Consider the following 14,802-nt stretch of genomic DNA (forward strand, 5'->3'; position numbering starts at 1 on the left):
GCAGTGATAATGAAGCGCATAGTTAACAGATATTAGCTCACTGGCAGTGGATTCATTAGACAGAGCCAGGGCTTATGGTGATTATTTACCCATAGGGGAGGGGCCACAAGATCAGTACAGCGCTCTGTGTCAGCAGCCACAGGCTTCTTTGAAGTCACACTGTGTCTCTTCCCCTGCAACAGCCTCTCACACTTCTCTTCTCCCCGGGTTTTCTCATTCTGCCTGAGCACCTCTCCCTCTACATTTTTCCTACCTCCTGCTCTGCCTTTTTTTTTTCCTACTCTTTCCCAGTCATTAGACACCCACAATACACATCTACTTTCTCTCCATCTCTATCTCTCCTCACCACCCCCAATCACCCAGTGTTAATTATGGAAAAATCTGTAATAGTGCTCAGAGGAGCTTATAATACCTTTAACTTAATTAAAGACATTTATGGGATGTAAAGACATGTAGCCGAGGGGTTGCTGTGCACTCACACCAGCCAAAACTCCTTATTTCTCTGCTTTTTCATCTATCAGTTCCTTGCTTTCTGCTGCATTTATAATTGTCTCTATTTCACACATTGTGATGCACACATAAGGATTTGGCTCATTGCTTTTTCAACCCGAATGCGAGGGTCAGAGGTTTTTTTCGGCCATGATTTGCTCAACTTCAAAGTTCAGCCTCAAAGTGTTGGAAAACATTAGGAGCCAGCATTATGTTAGTGTCTTTCTCCGGTTGGATGTGCACATGTGGATGAGTGGACAACATAAATCGTAAAAAAAAAATATTTTAAAAAAAGTAAACATGCGTGCAAAAGGTCACATTTGTTTTGGTTTTCTGAAATCAACAGAGGTTCAAAATTTCACATACACAGTAAGAACACTTCAATTATTGATTCAACAACAATGAATGTTGCGAAATGTCCTTTAGCTTGCCAAGGCCCTTTAACTTTAGAAATCATGATCGACTGCATTTCATAGTTTTGTTCTTTTTTGTCAACACAGAAAGGTTTGTTTGACAGCACTCGATAGACGAAACAACACACAATATGAGGCAAAATTCTCAGGGGCTCAGTAACTAAACTCTGTAAACTTCTACCATTATTGCACTACCGTCTGTATACTTTTCCACTGCCCAACCATCTGTATCAAACCTTTTTATTACACTCTCATCTTTACACTCTCAACTTTAGATCCAGTCTTCTTTTTTTTTAATTACCATTCTTTTTTTTTCCCGAATAGCTGAAGATTACAAGGTCAAGATCAGTTCAAAACAACTGTAAGCTGAATAACGTTATGGGAAGAGAATAGCCACTTTGTCAAGGTCTGAAAGGAGACCACTCTCAGGTGAGAAGACATTGAACTGGAAGTTGCAAGAACATTGTTTAATGTCAACTTCGTTTTGCATTGCCATGGACTTAGAGGCCAGTAAAGGGCCTAAAGCTTTTTCTCTCTTCAGTTTGAGTAAAGTTAGTAACTAACCACATGAAAAGAAAAAGAAAGAAAGAATAGAAAAAGCCCTCTAGGAGGAATTTTTGAGAGCAAGATTAAGTTTCATCATGATGGCAGTAGTATCGATCACAAATATCAAGAATTTGGTTAAGATGAAACTTGCCCAAAGACATTCCATCCAACAGGAGATATTCTAACTAAATAAACTGAATTGTGTGCTCCAAATTCCTGCTTTTTGAATTTAATATGTCTGTTGTACAGTCCTCCAGTTCATATTTACTGCATGTAAACTTTTGACTTGAAATGTGGCTTATCAGCCTCATACACACACACACACACACACATGCACGCCTGGAATAATGACAGTCTTTTCCTGTTGATTATACCAGTGTTTGCTACCCCACATCCTGCTGTGCTAAATGATGTACGGCAAACTTGTTAACATATCAGTCAGGGACACCAGTAACACAGCAGGATCCAGAAACATACTTGGTGTTCAGAGGGACACTTAGAAGGTCACAGTTTTGTTGAGAGACAGCTGGTGCAGTGCGGGTGTTTTTTCTTTTCTTTAAATGTGTGATGGAGTCTGCTTTTCTCACCTTCATTCTCGGTTCTTCCTTGGTGGTATATTCCTCCCACACTGGCATGCAAGGTATGCTTCTCTGGAAACACATTTTTCTTACACCTAAAACTTGTCTTGCTTTTATAACAACAAACATCTATGTATCATCACTTAATACACAGAAATGATGAGTTATGCATAAAGAAGGTTCTTTTGTCATGTGGATGTCAAATTTGATGAAATTTCCCTGTTTTGTGTTATGTTAAGGACAATTTGTATTTGTTATTTGTGTTCATAATGTCTTCAGAAAAAAACCCTAATAAGTATCTGCGCATTATTCCAAGACCAAGTTGAAAAATGTGAACCATTTCACCATTTCATGAAAAGTAGACCTCAAAACTGTTGAAAATGTAAAGACATCGTTCCAGGCTCACACCCAGAATTCATCTTTCATACTGACAAACTTTCCGTCCTCTGTTCCTCAGGCTGGGATGATGTTGTTGTGGTTGAGGAGAACACGCCTGCCACCTTGGGCTGTACTGATACAACAATGAGAGGTGACATATCCATTAATTGGAAGAAGCTACGTGGCAAGGAATGGAAACTGGTTCTCTCAGCCAGTGAAAACAACAACTTCTCTGGCAGAACCTCAAAGGCATCCATGCGATTGGCGGACAGTAACTTTCAAGACACTGGGATTTTCTCGCTGTTTTTCATACCCAAAATGGAGGATAATGGTCTCTACTCATGTTTAATAAAGAAAAAAGAGAGAGAAGCGAAGGAGAAGATTGTTCTTTTAGCAGTCCTTACAGGTAAAAAAAAAGAGAGAACAAAAGAAAAACAGTTTGTGCTTCCTGTGGAAATACCTTTACCAGCTGCAAGCAACCCAAGGATTTTATACATCAGAGATAGTCTGATTTATAAAGCATACAAACACTTCTAGAACAATATTTATCACCTTAAAACAATAGATATATGAAGATGTATAAAATTATTCAACTTTGAAGGATGATTTATGTATGAAATTGATCTGATGCTTAGAAAACCGTGAAATTACTCACACTTCAACTCACATTTTTTAGTTAGCTCAGTGAAACTCAGAGTATCTCATAGTGTCTCTGAACAACAACCACAAGACACAACAAATGCAACTTAAGGGGATGTTGGACGGGCAGATTTTCATTTCAGTGATGTGTTTGTACTTTTGATCCTTCATACGGTTCTTTTTTCTTTCAAATCCCTGTTCACTCTGTCCATTTTGTAGTCCATTTACAAAATGTTATATAACTAATAGCTTGTTATTTGCTTTGCAGATTTAATGAGAACCTATAATAAATAGCCTTTACCTCAAGCACACTTCATTTAGTTTTTCCTTAACTAAGCACATGTAGATTAGTTGTGCACTCGAGTACAATTTTAAGGTAATTATACACCACATTTATTCAGGTTTTTCTGTTTTTGTTGCTCTAAGCTTCTACTTGACAAACTTCAGAGAGAAATATTTGACTTTGAACTCTTGTTTTATGTATATTTATGTGAGAATTTAACTAAGCTGTGCCTTCATCAAACGCAGGAGCTTTTTCCTGCCATACTTTTGTCAATCAAAATGTGCTTTCTTTGGTGATACTTTTGTACTTCTTCTTCAGTACTTTTGATCACTCATAATCACATGTGATGGCACTTTATATACACAATTTATGATTCATGATTTATTAACTGATTTGCTGACTGATTATTTGCTTGATGCAAAATAAGTGTTATTTATTATTATTATTTCTAGCACAAGCATACTTCATTTGAAAAGTACATATAGGAAAACGGTTCTCCTTAGTAACATTTCAGGGTGCTTTTATATTTACTGTTATTTCTCTCTCATGCAACTTCAAATATTGGACTTTTTAATTAGATCATTTAGGTAATCTTGGCATATAAATATTTTTCACCCACTTTAACTCAAACCTCAACAAAATGCAACCATCAAATGTTTCTTTTTTTATCCGACACATATTTTATCTTTGATGATGCATGTGTGCTTTACGTGACCATAAATTTAAATGCACTGCTTATAGTTTAGTCATTTTACACTGAAATTGAAATATTTCAATATTTCAATATTTCTTGCTACTGACTTCCCTTGTCCTTCTTCGCCTCTAGTCAAAATGTACCCCACTGCACCCGTCCCTCAGCACAGCAACTTGCGGCTGATTGCTAAAGTTACTCCTGATTATGCAATCACCAAAATCACGTGGACAGCACCTGGCGGCATTCCCATGAAGAGTGAGAAAAAGACAAACTCAGGCACAGTCGCTAAACTACCGCAGGTCCAGAACAGTGACGGCGGGGTCTACATCTGTACGGTTTACCCCTGGGGTAACAGCACCAGTGTGTTTGCTACAAACATGGAAGTGACTGTTGACGGTGAGACTGACAGTAAGAGGAAATCTTAACAGAAGCACTGAAGAACAGAATAGATTTGTTGTTGCCTTTATTGATGATATGAGCGGCCATCAAAGCCAGAAACTCAGCAGCAGCATTATTTATTCAGGAGTCCTATGGTTACAGTTCTTCAAAGTATTTACTTTTATAAACCAGTTTTGAGATCCAAAAGCACACTGTAGATCTGCACTAAAAGTCTGCTTGTCCTCCTGTGAATATAACAGTTGCTACATTTATGTATTATTCATAATGTGCTTTTTGCCCCCATTCCCTTTTTGCTTCTCTTCTTTCCACAGCTGACAAAGTGGCCTCATTCTCCAATACAACACATGGTAAGTAACTCTAATACAAGCAGTCTAAGAGCTCTGTGTCAGCAGCTTGCTGATCAGGCAGAGCAGAAGGTAAGAAGTGACTCTCAGCATATAAAAACTTAATCCCCATTGTTGTTGGAATATTTTCCCCTGTCTCCATTTCGTTACACTCTTGCTTCTGTTTAGTTCCTGTCTTAAGCTCACTCTTCATTGACCCTCTTTTTTCCTTGAATTTCCTGTCAGTATGTCTTCTTGTAATGTCTTCATATCTGTTTTCCTCTGTTCTCGCATGCAGGCCCAATGATCTCAACGGCCATTCCAGCTCAGACTTCCTTCCTCCTGAACTGTCCCAGGTTTCCAGGTTTCCAGGGTGACTATGTCCTACTTTTCTGGCTTCCCCCAGATGTCAGGAAGAGGAGTAATATGAAGTTAGTGCACCAGTACGACCGCTGGAGGGGTTCCACCATACAGAGTGAGCAAAGCAAGAGACTCCAGTTGGCTGGCCCGCCCTACAATGCAGAGGCTGGCAGCTTCTCCTTCCTGCTAACCCCTGAGTTGAGAGATGGTGGCATCTACTCCTGTGAAGTGTGTCTCAATGACAACTTCTTCAGCCAGAGGACAACACTCAGCGTGCTGAAAGGTAGAGAGTCAAGAGGCAGAAGCATTAGTAGAAGGTGGATTAAGAGGAGTTAAACAAGGGGAGGGGATGGATTTATATAAAAAGTGTTGGTTTAATATTATCTGTTTTTGTGTTACATAATGTGGAGGATGCTGTTACCCAAAACACATTTGATGAAAGGGAAAAAGGGAAAATCAATAAAGTTTAGATGCTCTTCGATTTATCAATTCTACTTTTCTATATCTGCTGAAGGAATGAAACGACATTCTTCCAAAGGATATCTGTTAATTGGTCTTTTTTTTATCATGAAATATGCAGCAGGTGTTTAGTTGATTTGAAACCCTGTAAATGCCATGACATATTAATCACTCACATCATTTACATATTCAAATTGTTTAGCTCTTGACTACTTTAAGTAAAACTAATTTACTATTAATCCATGGCGAAATCAACCATTTTGTTTTCAAACCAGAAAGCGTGTCTAAGCAGGCGGCTGCAGCAAAACGCTCCATTCAATGTAGCAAAAAACTTGAAGAAAATAACAGTTTATTGACAATTAACAGTCATTTTATCACTTTAATATTTTATGTTTCATAAAATAATAGTTAGCAATGCTTTAACTTAGAGGACTGAGTAACAGTTATCCAATGCAACACATCTCAGCACTTGTGGTTGATACAGCTGAAGTTGGTGTAGCTGATATTTAACAATGCCTGCCCCTGAGAGGGCCTTTCAGATAACATTGAATGAATAAATAAATTAAAAGAAATATAGAGAAATTAAGAAACTTTCATATGAATAAACAAATTTACAGTAAAAAGTTAATTTGCCAGGACAAAATGTTGTATCTTATGTTTCTATAAACTAAGGATATGGATGTATAATGTCAATGTTCAACCAAGTAATTTTGTTACCTAAACCTAATGAGACAGTAAGTGGGAAAGAAATTAAGTATTTTTAAAAAGAAAAGAAAACTTTAGTCTTCGAGGAAACTTGAGCCTCTGTGTCAAAAGCAAAATTAAGTGAGAAAACTCGTGCAGGATAAAACAGGCGCTTCGACGTGTCACAAGAACGCCCACAATTATCTGTGGTCTCTAAAATGTCAGCAATGTTTAAGATTAAGTTCTTGGAAAATTCAGCAGATTGTATAAAAAAATAAATAGACAATGCAACCACAGTCAGTTTCCAACAAGTAACTTTCCATCTCATTGCTTCCTCAAAAATGTGACCTTAAAAAAACCTAGCACTTGATATAAATAAGTCTTAAACTTATTTTACTTTAGAAACTGGCTTATGTGGATTAGACTATTCTAAAATATAGCTAACGCACATATTTGTGTAAATGCTGATGTCAGTAGTGTGGATGCTGATCAGCATTCACACTGCTGAGATCCTCTTTTCTCACTTCTTTGCATTTTACCCAAAATACATTATTGCTCAACTCCTATTCAAACATAATTCAACTACAAAATGTACCTCCTTCCACATACTTTGAGTTAGAGTCGCCAATCAAACTTTTAAAATGTACATTGGGCTACTTTTTGATATATTCAACAATTTGGACCAAATCACACAGAGTTTATGAAAGGTTTCTGCAGGACGGATTGTTTGAAGCTAAAGAGGAGCTGTTAAGTGACAATGGGGCAGGGGATTGAACAAATTCAGCAGAGAAAATTCTCTTTAATCTGTCCAAGGTTTTACACTACAGGCATAATTTTACCACCACAACGTGGGAAAATGGCTCCTCTCCTTTAAAAATGTTATTTTACATAGCTATTGGACTTCTTGTCCTTGAAGTCTTTGAATCACAGTACTATCCAATTGCCCAGTTTAAATAAATTCAAGCTGAGAGCAGAATTTTTGCAGAAAACACAAGCAGAAGTCACTGTTTCTCACACTCATGTCAAGAAACACAAACGACCGACACACCACTGTGTTCAGCAATGTGTTGCTGTTCCTACAATGGGAAACTGTGTCAGTAAGAGTTTTAGATTTTCCCTAAATTAAAGAAGATTGAGAGAAAGTTTGAGAGCATTTTTTTTTTCAGATATAAAATTACACTCACCGTAACCATGGCAACAACTGACACACACACTGGAAACGCAATATAAGGTTTATATCAAACAGCCTCTCGTACATCAAACTGTGTTATGTTTAAAAACACTTTAGTAACATTTAGCACATCTGCTTCAACACATTTTGCTGCAGTACATTGAAAACCAATCCAGTTAAGACCCATTTATACTAATCTCACTAGAAATACTATGACTACACAGTCGGTTTGTGATTGGTCAGTTGGCAGTTAATTTCAGATAATGAACTCTAACTCAGTTTATTTGTACTGTGACACATAGAAACACACAAATACACAAGCACACACACACATACGGACCGTGCACGGCAGCACATATGGTGTATATAGTAAGAAAGCCAAAGGCTCAAACATGTCTGTTCTCATAACATCATTAAAGTTGTTATAACATTTGTTTGAGTGCTGACATTTTCAGTTCTTGTACTGATTTTGGTCACAGTAAGTTTCAGGAGAGTTAAGCACACTGACTTTCACATTGATGTCCAATAACATATGGACCAAGACACAAACCAAGCATAACATGAAAGATCATAAACACGCACACACACACAATCCTATCTACACAAAGAAAAACACAAACACACGTACACAAATCAGCTCACATCAACTCAAACTCGTATGCTTCAGTCTTTTCGCCTCTTCAGCAATGCCATTGTTTTACATGCCTTTCATTCACTCATTTCTCTCCTCAGCTCTTCAGATTCCACACTATAGCCTTCTCTGTTTCAGAATACAATATCGTTTCTCACTTTAATATCATGTAATGATGCTTCACCTTAATGTTTCTGTTGAAATAACCTACTTCAAAGGTTTTTCATACGATTCAATAGGATAACAACATTTCCAATTTCTTTATGTAGTAACTGTTATTTCCGGATACTCAGCATACTCAAGCTCGGCTAAGCTGGTTAAGCTGGCATAATTCAGCAATCAGCATTTGCACTGCTTTTTCATAGAAAAATCATCCTCTCCTTTTCCACAAAAGTACACTTTTAAAGTCTATGATTAGCTGGGTTTTCTTATAACTAAATAAATGCAATGTACTGATTATTAAACTCTGGGCATTTTCATATTAGTCAAGCTGGATTTTTTGTCCACTTCAAGTTTTTATGCTAAGATAACCTAACGTAACCACTTTCTTGCTCCAGGTCATTACATAGTGCACATCAGGGTGGTGCTGTTCCCTTCAATAAACCATTTTAGGCCTGTGGCTTCATCTAAACCAGCCTGCAAACATGAATCTTAAAAAGAAATGTGAAATAAAAACCACTGGAGAGGTTTAACCGTCAGCTTTTACCGTAATTTACTCGTTTTGTCTTAAAAAATGTATAATAGTGTGTCATGAAACTGTCGACGCGACATATGCGTCGCTCCAGGCTCAAAAGGCAAAACGATGTTCAGGTCATAGCAGGTTAACTTACTGCAAGAAAGTGGAAAACACATGTTGTCTAAAATGTGAATCTATTCCATTAGAATGAATTATGTGCGGGAAAATTGAAAAATAACCACAGGAGTAATGCGAGTCACAGTTTAGAGACACTTGCCATAATCTGAGCATCTGCATCTCATGAGGTACTTTACTTTATCCTGCTGAACTCTTCTGACATGAGACATTAAACTCTCACCAGCTTCAGTGCATTGTTCACTCTGACTGAACAGAATAAATGAAGAGGAAATTTCCTACAGCCATTGGTAAAATGTCACATTATTAAATGAATACATTTACTATATTGCTCCTGAAAGAGAACATTTACTTGATTCATAAAACTAAAGAGAAAAAATTGAGCTGAGCACCTGTTGATTTCTATGAGTGTGCCTTGGGGAGTTTTCACCCTTTCAGAGGCACACACATCCTTTGCATCCACGCACATAAATGCCAGTATACACACACACACACACACTCAAAGGCCTGTCATGGTGGCCTTGGAAGGCTTTACTAATCACAGTCCCACTGGCATCCATCACAGCTGCCCAGACATGACCGGTCGATCTGTCACTGTCACTGTCACCCTGCTTCACACATCTGCATCCATTACACACACTCACACACATCCACCCACTTACCAATCATATGACGCTTATATTTTTACCCCACCTCATTATAAGTATCATTATGTTTGATTATACCTGCTGCCCTCCCACCAAGGCTGTGGGTGGCCCACGCTGATCACACTAATCAAGACTGAAATGTGAGTGGGTTTTTTTTTTTTTTGTGCATGTGTGTGTGGTGTGGATCTGCGGAGCTTGATTACACCCAGATGGATTCTCATTACAGTTTGATGAGACACCAAGCATCAGTCACAGTCAACCAATGCATTAGCAGCAAATCACTTTAATGAAAATATATTATTTTGACCCTTCTCTGAATTGTTCTTTGTTTTTCATATCACTTTCCCTTTACCTCATTACTCTCTATCTGTCCTTGCCCTTTTCTATATTCACACACTACCCTTTAACTCACTTTTTCATTCCTCTTCACTGTCTTTTTCTCTAAGTCATCCCTCTTCGTGGTTTTCTTCATTTGTTTAATCGCCCTTTAACATTTCCCCTCCTTTTCTCACTTCCACAGTTATAACTAAACGTTATCCCTCAAAGCTGGAGTTGCTGTGCCAGTATTCAGAGCGGTCCCAGGTTCAAAGTGCCGAGTGGAAACACCGCAGTCAGAGCCACAAGCTGAAGATGTCAAGCGTCTCACCTGGCAGCATCAGCGTCATTCTGCCATTACCCATCACCTCCAATGTAACAGGGATCTACACCTGCACCCTGCAGCTGAAAAATGGCCAGGTCATCTGGGCAGATCAAGCTGTCACACTGCCCCCTAAAGGTGGGAGCAGCTGCATCTTTTTTTCTTTCTTTTTTGGTACACCAAGAATATTATATTAGTAGCACAGTATTCCTGGCATACTTCCTGTCAACTTGGTGGAAATAATGAACCGTGAGTGTGGATAATTCACGGATATGCGCTCCATGAAGCGTTCTCTGGTGTATTAAAGCCAATCTCAGGTCAGTTCATCTGCCAGAAATCCTGTGGTTCATAAAGGAGAAAGCCCCTGACAGATACCATATGTTATACTTCCTTGATGTAGCTCAGGGGGTCACAGGTTATAACTTCTGATAATATCCAGCAGCCTAACTCATTCCATTTACGTGTCAATTTTTTATAAAAATCCCATACAGTCCTGATACGCACAGTCTCGCCTAGTATAAAGGCTCCCATTTTTCTCATCACCCTCACCCAGCTAATATGTGAATATAAGAGAACAGGACCGTAGGACATCTCTCCTAAGAAAAACTAAATTATTCACACTTATTGTATTGGTGGCTAAGGGGGGAGAACAGCAGGTTGTGACAGTTGAATGGATCAGAAATGAGTTTACTGCCCATACCCTAACCCATCGCTCCAGCTGAGGGGCCAGAGTCAATCATGATGCCCATTCATGGTAGAGCTATAAGAATAATGAATGGGAATAAATGAGAGAGAGGAAAAAATAAAGATTACGAGAGGCTGGATTAGGTCAAATATATATGTTGTGTTTCATGTGATTGACAAGTGTTGCAATTTAGACTGAGCAGAGTAGGAAGTTCAAATAATGTGAGTGCTGGATGACCTACATAACACTGTTGAAACGTGTCAGGATGCATAAACGCTGCAAATGTGCAGTATTACACCAAAAAAAATAATAAATCATAGTTAGTAATGAATAATTTAACAATAAGCAGTGACAGTTTGAAAATATTTTTTCTGGAAGGTCTCCAGAGATAGTGGGATTTTTTTTTTGATGATTGTCTCAGGAAGAGAGTGAAAATAAGTTTTCATGAAGCCAAATAACAGAAACCATAAATCATGTTTATCATTTGGGGATATCTAGCGCACTGAAAGACAAATCTCACAGTCGAGCCCAAGTTGCAGAAGTTAAAACAACGCTGCTTAATAGAATTTCTTTTACTGATGGCACAGAACAAAGAATGCAAAATTGAAGCAATCATTGTGCTCAGCAGCACACAAAACACTTCAAATGTCAGGGATTTTCTGCAATCATGTGCTATCCTCGGTTTGCCCATCCTTTGCAAAGCATTCAAGCAGTTCTTTGGTCTGCCTCCTGTATGCCACCCTGCTCTACAATAACAAATAATATAAATCACCCCCTCGCTCATTTGAGATGAAATAGACGAGGTGGGAAGGAAGAGCGAATCGTGGAGGGAGACAGATAGAGAGAAAGAGAAGATACGGTACTGAGAAAGTGTGGTATTTATGCGTCACGTTGCTGCACTCAATTAACATAATCCATGCATAAAAACTGGCCTGAAGAACAGTACAGGGCAGTTCTGGGGTCAGCTCTCACCACAATATTCTATTAGCAACCTCTACACACACTCACCAATCAATTACACCTCACACAGCAAATAATGATTGATTATTCAGAATCTGGGTTAAAGCTGTGACTCCAGGGTTAAGGTGAGACCTGAGGGTCAGTCCTTTTTCAAACAATATTTGTGGAAAGTTGATTAGAGAAGGGACTTTTGTAAGGTGTCTGTCATTAAATGGCTTAGAAAATAAAATGACTGGATTGTTGAGAAATCAAAATTGTTATACGATAAGTTGAAATGTGTTGTTTAGCAGTAATTTTCTGTTCATCATACCTCTCCTGTGTAATCCAAAGATGTCTGACAGATCTGAACGCTTTGTGCTCCATGAACAGTGAGCAGACAGAGACAGAACACTTGTTCAGGCACCTCCCTCCTGCCTCTGTTGATGCCCTGTGGCTGTGCTTTGCAAGACTGATATCATCCTCATTATGCCAACAAGTTTGATCACATGTGTGTGCGATTCCCACAAAATTTGAAAGGCAAAGCAGTGAGTGAAGGGTGTGCTTATATAATTTATGTGAAAATGAGACATAGGCTTCTGATCATACTTGTTTTTCAATACTTCATCGACTGGTTTTGGCTGAGGAAGAGAGGTGTGTATAGTGAGAGTTTACCTAGAGGCAGTTTGGAGCTGGAATTGGATGTCAAGGGAGCACAAAGGCGGTCGAACACACTGGACCATACATGCTTTGAAAATGAGTCATGGAACGATTATCATTTGCAAATCTAATTTGTATAGAAGTGTAATCTGCTTAGGTTTTGTGCAATGATCATACCATATTTGGTGTCCATGATACCTATTAAATTCTTCCTCTCATCCAAGTTTCAAATTGACAAGCTTTACGGTCCAGACTGAAGATGTGTCAGATCAAACCTACCCAGTGTTTCCGCAGGCTATTCACTCTGCCTGAGAAAGGCTGGATTTCCTCACTATCTTCCACTGTACCCATTTTCTGTGACTGAAGGCTGTATGATGCAAAAGCATGTAATATGTTGAAGAAACTGTAAGTGCAACATGCCTTAAAATATATTTTGAAGGGTTCAGGAGAAAAAGTGGAACTGTCTTGACGTACACTGAGGAGCAAACTGGAGAACAAACTCGAAAAAGTTCCTGAACAGCCTTCATGTTATTCAACCACACACACTATGAGTTTTATATTAGCACAGTTCTTGGAAATGTTCATGCTTTTGTCCTCTCCCACTGTTTTCCTTTTGTAGATGATAACAGTGTCCCCACCCCCTCGCAGCTCCCTTCTCTCTCTGCTTTATTACTCCTGGTGCCCCTGGTTGCTGCAGCTGTCGCTGTGTTGCTATGGAGACAGAAACACATTTCTGATCGCGGTGAGTCTTCCGGCGATTTCTTTTTTGACATCTCTCCATGTTCCGTCCATCTTCGGCCCCTGTCGGCTGCCACTGAGTGATGTGGGCCGTGACATCCTCTGGGGTTGTTGTAATGAATCTGCTCCTTCCTCCCTCAGCAGATAAGTGTGTGTGCATTTGTCTGTGAGACTCTATCTCTCTGTACATAGGTATTGAGCAGTCTCTGTCTGTCCATTCGGGTGAAACAGAGAACATCTATGAGAATCCTGAGGATATCAGACAGGTGATACATTCCTCAATAACTAAATGCCCATTAATGAATTTCCCTCCTCTTTTTGCCCTTTCCCACTCATTCCCTCTGGTATTTTGCTATTTTTTCCTTCTCATTCTTTCCCCTTTACTGTCTTCTCTCTGTAGTACTTTTTTTCTCTCCTCTGTTTCTATTTTTTCTTCTTTCAAGTGTCCCTCCCTCTCTGTCACTTGTTGTTCATTAAACCTGTTTTCTCCACTCCCCTTCTTTCCCAACAGGCTCCTCCCCAGGGTTCAGTCTACATGGTGAGTTATTGTGTCAGCTCCTGCACACAGACATTTTGCATATGTGTATGCATGAGGAGCTGTAATACACACATCCACCAGTGCATACAAAGTCTAGTTTTCTCCTTTGCCTCCTCCCTGAGCTGTCAGCAGATATGTCTTCCTTCACACTTGCAGTCCTCTCATCCAATCTATCAGCCCTCTCTCAGATAAACCCATTGCCTATCAGCAGTCACCCTTACATTAGTGGTATTAACAAATCAATCTCATTACACACTAGAGGGACATAAATCTGACCTCAGTACCTCTCTTTATCCTTCTTTTAACTGTCCCACACCATCTTCCTGCACCTCCCTTCCCTGTTTCCTTCTTTATGCCAGGATTTGAAGCCAAGAGGGGAAGATGATGTCTACAAGGAACTGGAGCGGTAAGCAAAAAGTTTTGCATCACCTGTTTGTGCTTTTATACGTGGAGCTGTATGTGTGCATGTATGTTTGCAGTGTCACTTATCTGACCCTCGCATTCTTCTCATACTCACCAGTCACAATGGTCTGAACATCACTGTGACACTGTGGCATCAAATCACGCCATGCGCTGACAGGCAGCACTCCTTCGCCTGTGTGTTGTTGTTGCGTGGGCTGCCTGTGTTTGCGTTTAAGGGAGAATAAAAGAGACTGGGGCACGGGAGATTTTTGAGCGAGTTTGTCTTTGTGCTCTGTTTTCAGATACGAGCAGTGTCAGGGCTGATCACCTACCCACATCTCATCCTCATCCAGCTGTCACATCCTCTCAGTTCCCAGCTGCAACAAAATGCCTTTATAAACAGGAGTAACAACAGAATGTCAGACTTAGGACTTGAGGAAAAACTTCAGTGCTTCAGGGAAATTATATCCAGTTGTTTTTGTTTGTAAGCTATTGCCCTATACAAGATGTACAGGCTTTAAACTAGTTGTAAATGTGTGGCTGTTATTATGAGAGATTGCCATATCAAAGGTCTGCCTGATGTTTTGCTCTATTTTTGTCAAGCACCTCACATTGTACCTACCTGTGTTTACAATTATGTATGTCTTCAGAAGCGCATATTATTTTTAATAAAAGTGTAACCATTATGTTGTTGCCTCTAA

General features: G+C 39.2%; 1 protein-coding gene across 4 annotated transcripts; it reads left to right on the forward strand.

The window, feature by feature from the left end:
- Window positions 1-1,897: 1,897 nt before the first annotated feature.
- On the forward strand, window positions 1,898-14,787 carry g6fl (g6f-like). 4 transcript variants are annotated; one of them, XM_072393960.1, is made up of 11 exons: window positions 1,898-2,088; window positions 2,484-2,810; window positions 4,153-4,416; window positions 4,731-4,766; window positions 5,041-5,385; window positions 10,026-10,280; window positions 13,043-13,165; window positions 13,354-13,427; window positions 13,673-13,699; window positions 14,059-14,105; window positions 14,404-14,787. In XM_072393960.1, the coding sequence occupies exons 1-11, from the start codon at window positions 2,016-2,018 to the stop codon at window positions 14,423-14,425; spliced, it is 1,593 nt and encodes a 530-aa protein (XP_072250061.1). In that variant the 5' UTR covers window positions 1,898-2,015; the 3' UTR covers window positions 14,426-14,787. The 4 variants fall into 4 exon arrangements, with proteins under 4 accessions (XP_072250061.1, XP_072250059.1, XP_072250058.1 ...); XM_072393958.1 differs by lacking the exons at window positions 14,059-14,105; window positions 14,404-14,787 and having other exon boundaries at window positions 10,026-10,296; window positions 13,062-13,165; window positions 13,673-14,047; XM_072393957.1 differs by lacking the exons at window positions 14,059-14,105; window positions 14,404-14,787 and having other exon boundaries at window positions 13,673-14,047.
- Window positions 14,788-14,802: the final 15 nt, after the last annotated feature.

Source organism: Leuresthes tenuis, unplaced genomic scaffold (assembly GCF_036924035.1).
Source record: "Leuresthes tenuis unplaced genomic scaffold, fLeuTen1.0.hap1 SCAF_10, whole genome shotgun sequence".
In the NCBI taxonomy this organism is placed as follows: domain Eukaryota; kingdom Metazoa; phylum Chordata; class Actinopteri; order Atheriniformes; family Atherinopsidae; genus Leuresthes; species Leuresthes tenuis.